The 7395-nt window shown below is 34.8% G+C and overlaps 1 protein-coding gene across 1 annotated transcript; it reads left to right on the forward strand.

The window, feature by feature from the left end:
* On the forward strand, nt 1–6645 carry LOC127082730 (TOM1-like protein 3). The gene is made up of 10 exons (XM_051022962.1): nt 1–244; nt 833–985; nt 1858–1936; nt 2558–2656; nt 2776–2889; nt 3326–3471; nt 4518–4599; nt 5327–5412; nt 5493–5684; nt 5826–6645. The coding sequence occupies exons 2-10, from the start codon at nt 876–878 to the stop codon at nt 6442–6444; spliced, it is 1527 nt and encodes a 508-aa protein (XP_050878919.1). The 5' UTR covers nt 1–244; nt 833–875; the 3' UTR covers nt 6445–6645.
* Nucleotides 6646–7395: the final 750 nt, after the last annotated feature.

The raw sequence follows: 7395 nt of genomic DNA on the forward strand, positions 1-7395 counted from the left end.
TTAATTGAATTTTATTGCTAGTTCTCTTTTTTTGACAAAACAACAAAAGGGAGAGGACTGCAAGGAAAAAGCATGATATGTCCAGAAGAAAAAAATAAAAAAATAAAAAATAATAAAGTCGGTTCCCAATCTAAAACCAAGTGTTATTCTTCATCTTCTCATCTCACTTTCTTTCTCTCTCGATCGAAAAATCGCTTCTCAATTCCATTTCTCAATTCTTCATCTTCTTCTTCTACTTTCACAGGTAAACCAAACTAACCCCCCTCTCCCCTTCTCTATCTATCATCTATCGTTTTCAGCTATGGTTGTAAACAGGTTTTCGGCTATCTAATCTCTCATCTATCACTCCAATTCGATCTATGCATGCACGATCCTTATTCCTGCGTCTCTTCACCTCCTTGCTTCTTCTATTTCCAATCTCTTTTTCTATTTCTCCATTTTCTACCTTTTCAACCATTCACTGTTTTATATTTGACTTCTAGAGGTTTATCTCAACATTTATGGATTTTTTTTATATAAAATTCCTTCAATTCTAACCTTATAACAAGGTTTCGATCAGCTAATAGACTCAATTTTTTAGTGTCAATTCTTATGCTGATTATTTGACCGTTACATTTTTTTTTGCCTGATTCTGTGTTTTGTTTTCTTCATATTGAATTGATTGTGTGGATGTTTGTATTTTAAATTCTAGGTTACTTATTAGATATATTGTTAGAATTTTGGTGATGTGCATGCTAAAATTGAAGGGTTGTATGTTGCTTTTTGATGTTATGAGTGGATTTTGTAACTGATATTGTTGATTTGTTTTTGTTTTTTGGGTTTGGATTTGTAGAAGGTTGATAGTTAAGGGTTTGACTCATCGGAGGCTTAGAGTGATGGCTAATAACGCAGCTGCGTGTGCTGAGAGAGCAACCAGTGACTTGCTCATTGGTCCAGATTGGGCTATCAATATAGAATTGTGTGATATCATTAACATGGACCCTAGGTATTGTTCTGCTCATTTTTTGTTTATGATTGTTTAGGCAAGAGTTCTCTGCTGCTTGGATTGTTTAGACATTCATATTACTTGGGTTGGGGCATCATATATGACAAAGTGATCCTATTATCATTTTTAGTTTTCTCAACTTTGAAGCTTGCTATGCTATGGACTTAAATATTTTTTAATAAAACAGCAATATCTATGGATGATATCCCCTTTCTTTCCCATTTAAGGAGTACCATACTATCATATGCCCAGTGCCTAGGGGATTCGTTGAAATTCTTGATTAGGTGGGCGATGGAATGGACAACTATTAACATATCACATTTTGAGAGTACTTATCTCTTGTGATTTGAGCTTGTGCGGAAAAGACATGTAGGAGTACAATGAAGGAGGGTAGATCATGTGGAGGGTAATCAAATAGTTAGGTAAAGGGAGATTGACAAAAGGTCAATCCATTAAGAAGGCTTTGAAATACAAGGTCTGCATTAGACATGATATAGTGATAAGATATTAAGGTGCTGTTTAATCAATGAAGCCAACTCCACCTATTGGAGAAAGCTTTTGATTGTTGTATCATATTCAACGAACAACAGTGTAACTTGAATGCAAATAGAGTAATGTCAGCAATAGATGGGAAATTTAATTCTATCAGTTCTGATGATATGGGTGTAATATTGTTGCACTCACAAATAGGGAGACTAAAACCAAAATTTTATGACAATACGAGGACTAGAAGTAAACTGAATCCACTTTTTAATTTGTTCTTTCTTGCTTGGTAGTTTTGGATCTCAAGTATGTTAGATAGGATTTTTCTCATGGATATTCAATCATCAAAATTTTCCCGATCATCTCTACTGAGCTAATTATATTTGCAGGCAAGCAAAGGATGCACTGAAGATACTTAAGAAGCGCTTGGGCAGTAAAAATCCCAAAACACAGCTGCTGGCTCTTTTTGTCAGTGTCATATTCTTTTAATCTTGGATAATTGTTGAATATTTCATCTACTTGGATATAATAGGCTAAAGAGATATAATAGAAATGCATACTCTTTCCAAGTATTTAGATTTTTTTTCCATATTCATAGTATTGTGTTTCAAGCTGTTTGTTACTTGGCTAAATTTGCTATTTCGTCTTGTTCTGATTTTGTTTTGTTTGGATAGAAGAAACCCCTCCTTGTATTTCTGCAGTTGTGGTACTTGATTTATCGCCACCTTCTGAATAATAAATTCTGACATTTCAAAAGAAAAATAAATAGAAACACAAAATCTTTAACACACTTTATAACATTTATTCATTCTCTACAAAGTCGACACACTCTTTGAGAAAGTGATCCTTTAATGAGGCAACTAAAATGAGTTTTTAGAGGACAACCCAACAATGAAGGGTGCATTACTAGCATTATTCATGGGTTAAAATCATGTCTTATTGTTTCTACATTTTCACATTGTAAGCTATTTAAAAAGCCTCATAGTCATATTTTTTATTGTCCATGGTTAATAAATAATACTAGGTGAATTTGCTGGAGGTAATGAAAAGTAGTGATTTCCTGACACGGATACTCCGTATTTGATGTAGGTACTGGAGACCCTTACTAAAAATTGTGGCGAAAGTGTATTTCAGCAGATCATTGAGCGTGATATATTGCACGAAATGGTTAAGATAGTGAAGAAGAAGGTATTTATTGATTTTTGACATTGGATATTCATATTTCACTAATGCCTTTCTGCAACTAAATTTTGAAAGTGGAAGACTTTCTTAATAAATGGCTACAATATTTTAACCTGATTGTACAGCCGGATTTAAGTGTGAGAGAAAAGATACTGATTTTAATTGATGCATGGCAAGAAGCTTTTGGAGGCCCAAGTGGAGCTTTTCCCCAATACTATGCAGCATATAACGAACTAAAGGTGATGTCTCATTTATCTAGACATTAATTTATTTTCTAATATTACTTTATACTTTACAACTTATAAGCACTGATCAGATTGTTAAATGACTTGCACAACATTTCTATTGATGTATACTTATACTGTGATAAGTGTTACTGGTTACATACCAGTCATGTAAATACTTTCTTCCTGTCTGGAGCATATTTTTGTATTTGTCGCATTGCATCTATACATGACCAACTTAGCCTTGTGGTCATCAGTGTATTTTTCTGGTATTTTTAGTAAGCTGGTTAGTGGTTGGTTACATTGTTGTACAAGCTGCATACAACTGTGTACTTGCATTATTGATTTTTTTGGTAAACAACAATCAAGCCTTCACCTCAAACACGCAATATATAAAAATTTACAGCTCAAAACTGACATCTAATTGAGTTGTTGCTTTTTGGATTAAAAGGCTGCTGGAGTTGAATTTCCACCAAGAGAAGAAAATAGTGTGCCATTTTTCACGCCTCCTCAAACTCAGCCGATTATTCATTCTGCTGCAGAATTTGATGATGCTGCTATTCAGGCTTCTCTTCAATCAGATGCATCTGACCTTAGGTATTTTTTGAACTCCATCATACACTTGTTCTAATTCTTGTGTTTGTTGGGTGGGGCTAATGTTGTTATACATGTTTCATTATCTAAGATATTAACAGGGTATTTAAGGACCCCTATTCTATAAAACTCGATTATATACAACATCATGACAAATTCTACAATTTCTTTGCATGCTGATACATCATGATGAGAATACTGTTAATTGTTGGTGTTTATATTTTCCATTTACATGTTTTTGAACATGTTCCCTACTCTGTAAGAGTAGTTTCTCAAAATTGTTGTTTTTAATATTTTGAATTTACTGTGAGCCATAATACTCAGTGGTTACAACTTACAACCTACATCTTTACTTACCTATCTATAGTAGTTATCATATCTTTAGAATTCTATCAGACATTGTTTACAATCATGAGTTTCTCTGCCAATACTTCTTCCTTCGAAGAATTGGAATTTCTCACAATTGTCTACGGACATTATTTTTTGTATATTTGATCGATTGATTATGATATCCATGTTTCATTTCCTCCATAACTGAGTGTAACTGCAAGTGTCTGCCTTTGAATATTTGTCATGTGTAACGAGAGAGACTGATACTTCGGATCAAAGCTTTTTTTCTTCTAAAAATAAACGCAAAGTAGGATCTAACCAGAAAATACCCACCATATTAATTCTTTAGGCATGTGATGGTGGCAGATATTTTTTTCTTTCTTTCTTTGGGTTCATGGGTTTAACAGCAAAGGTATTTAAGTTCCTCAATGGTTAACCATAAGGGTTCATCCCTCATATTGGCATGGTGCATTTAGGAGTATTAATTCCCTTTGGTATTTAACCACCTTTAGGGTGTATCTCTCATATCGGTCCGGTGTTGGCCCAAGGTTTAAAGATCTGCATCCATATTTTGGAACTCACTTGAAGTAATGTTCTTCGTTTTTTTTTTTCAGTTTGTTTTTTGTACACTTCTTCCTTATGTTGAAGTTATTGCTTTATAAAAAAGATCCACTAGTTTTACTTTATCTCTTTCTCTTACTAAATTTGTTTATTATCAGTGTATTAGAGATTAAAAATGCTCAAGGGCTAGCTGATGTTTTGACGGAAATGCTCAGTGCCTTGAATCCGAAAGACCCCGAGGTGATATCATTTTTTCATTGTAGTTCCATTTTTGTTCAATCTGTTACTTCACTTTAGCTTTTCTTGTTTATCAGAAATATATGTTTGAACTTTGAAGTTGCTTATTTTGACAACCATGTTTTCAGTTCTGCTAGTAGATGGGTTGTGTATTATAGAATTTTGGATCGGGGATTTATCCCATTTTCGCAAAATGAAAATAAGCTGTTGATGTGAGATTGGAAAGATTCTAGATAAGAGTTTAAGAATTATGCCTTTTTTCTATGCTGGCTCTGCAGAATTGTGTCCTTTTGGTGAGATTATATTAAGTTTCTTGATGGTTATGCCTTTAGTTAGGGGTTAGGAGGTGAGGTATATGATTAGGAATTAAGGCAGAATTAGTTGGCAGTTAGTGAGTAACTCGGAAATTGCTCAGAGAAGTTAGGCGCTCTTGAATATGCAGAGTTGTACACAAAGAAGTTCTCTAATTAAATTATGTTCCTTCAATCTTTCCCTTGATACCAATTGGCTCCTACATGTGAAGGAGTTCTCTAATAAAATTTTGTTCCTTCAAACTTTCCCTTAATACCAGCTGAGCCAGTGGGTCTAGAACATATTGGATCTATGAAAACGAAATATGGATAGACAGTACAAACTTGATGCTCTTCCTTTGATATTCATTGTTTTTTGTTCAGTACAAATCTATTGCTTTAAGTTGTTGTTTCTTATCATTCTGGACAAAATATGTCAGGGCCTGAAGGAGGAAGTGATTGTTGATCTTGTTGACCAATGCCGTTCTTACCAGAAACGGGTCATGCTTCTTGTGAGCAATACTCTGTAAGTTCTTAATGACTAAGCTATATTCTTTATTTAGTTAAGAACAACATTAATCGTTACTTGGCTTGCTTTAACTTTAGGGATGAGGAGCTTTTAGGTCTGGGATTAGCACTGAATGACAGCCTTCAGCGAGTACTCCGTCAACATGACGATATTGCAAAAGGAACTGCTAATTCAGGTGCAAGAGAAGTAGAAACTCCAGTTCTGCCGCTTGTAAATGTTAACCATGAAGATGATGACTCAGAAGATGATTTTGGTCAATTAGCCCATAGGTGAACCCAAAAGTTCTCGTGTTATATAAATCCCTTTGATAGTTGCTTCATCTTTCTCTTTCTTCATACTTTTGTTGTAGTTGTAATCTTTTTTTTAGTATAGTAGTTGTATTGATTTAAATTTAAATACTGTAATTTCAGGTCTTCACGGGATACTCATGCACAGAATCGGAAACCAGCCTATGACAAGCCAGAGTCAGTGAGGATGAACTCGCTTATTCCCCCACCACCAGCATCAAAGAGGCCAGTCTACTCTGGTACTGGCATGGTTGACTATCTTAGTGGTGATACATACAAGGCCGAAGGATCCGTTGAAAACGCAGAACCAACTTCATTTGCAGCTCCTCATCATTCTATCCCTAATCCTACCTCATCAACTATTCCAACAGAATCTTCACCCCATCCTCATGTGACTACTACCTCATCACCAATTTTTAGCAGACAGCCTATATATGACGAGCCAAAGTCTTCAGAACAGTTGCCTCCAGCTCCCTGGGATACACAAACTCCTGTTGTCATTCCACCCCCACCTTCAAAGTATAATCAGAGACAACAGTTTTTTGAGAAAAAAGGTTCATCTCATTCGAGCAATGGATCAAGTTCGTCTAGTGACAGCTTGGTGGGACAAACTCAAAGTCTGTCTCTGAATTCATCCACCCCAACCAAAGAACAGAAGCCAGAAGATGCACTTTTCAAAGATCTAGTTGATTTTGCAAAATCAAAAACCTCTTCATCTTCTAAACCCAATAGGTTATATTGAGATAAATATATTGTTCATATTGCTTGTGTTGGAGTTTATAAATTATGAATGCTCATCTGGCTTTAGCTTGTGGCGTCAATGTGTGTACTTGGCTCTCAATTAAAACGCTGTTAGATATACTGCATATACCCATATGTATATGGTTCACATTTATTTTATTGACTTGTGTTTTCAATAATATCAGATCTGTTTTTAGCGTCAGAGTTTTCTTCAAATAATCTGGTTGCAAAAAAAGGAGTAGAGGGTTATCATGTGCAGTTTTATGCTCTTGCATAACTCCATCATGTGCAGTTTCAAGCTCTTGCATATCTCCATATGTGCAGCTTTTTGCATAGCTCCATCATGTGCATGCAGTTTTAAGCTCTTGCATAGCTCCATCATGTGCAGTTTTAAGCTCTTGCATGGCTCCATCATGTGCAGTTTTAAGCTCTTGCATAGCTCCATCATGTGCAGTTTTAAGCTCTTGCATAACTCTATCATGGTCCAGCTACTCAGACCAATGCAGTTGATCAGCAAATTAGAACAATATTTTATTTATTTAGTTTGTTAATTGAAGTTGAATACTTGTGTCCCACGCCTTCATGGTTTTTTTCATAGTCGGGTCCCAGTGACAAGTGGCGGAGCCAGATAAAAAAATTTGGGATGGCCGTTAACGTAAAATAAAGATTATAAATAAAATGTAAATAGTATTTTAAATAAAACATTAAAGTTAAAATAAATACAAAGTTAATTATTAAAAATTTAAATTACATGACTTAAAACTATCTTAAAGTAATATTTTTACGCGTTCCGAGGGATTTGAAATCGTCAATAATTGACTCCGAACTAATGCTTGCACTAATCTCCCTTTCAATATATACTGTCATGCTATCTCCAAGAAACCCATCATCCATCTTGTTTTTCAACTTAGTCTTAATAATTTTCATTGCTGAAAAAGACCTCTCAGTTGTG

Source organism: Lathyrus oleraceus, chromosome 5 (genome assembly GCF_024323335.1).
Source record: "Lathyrus oleraceus cultivar Zhongwan6 chromosome 5, CAAS_Psat_ZW6_1.0, whole genome shotgun sequence".
Lineage (NCBI taxonomy): Eukaryota > Viridiplantae > Streptophyta > Magnoliopsida > Fabales > Fabaceae > Lathyrus > Lathyrus oleraceus.

Excerpts from the sequence above, each read along its gene's own strand:
- LOC127082730 (XM_051022962.1), top strand. The coding sequence starts at position 876 with ATGGCTAATAACGCAGCTGCGTGTGCTGAGAGAGCAACCAGTGACTTG. Across the intron at positions 986-1,857 it reads ATCATTAACATGGACCCTAG|GCAAGCAAAGGATGCACTGA; the intron begins GTATTGTTCTGC and ends TTATATTTGCAG. Across the intron at positions 2,890-3,325 it reads CAGCATATAACGAACTAAAG|GCTGCTGGAGTTGAATTTCC; the intron begins GTGATGTCTCAT and ends TTGGATTAAAAG.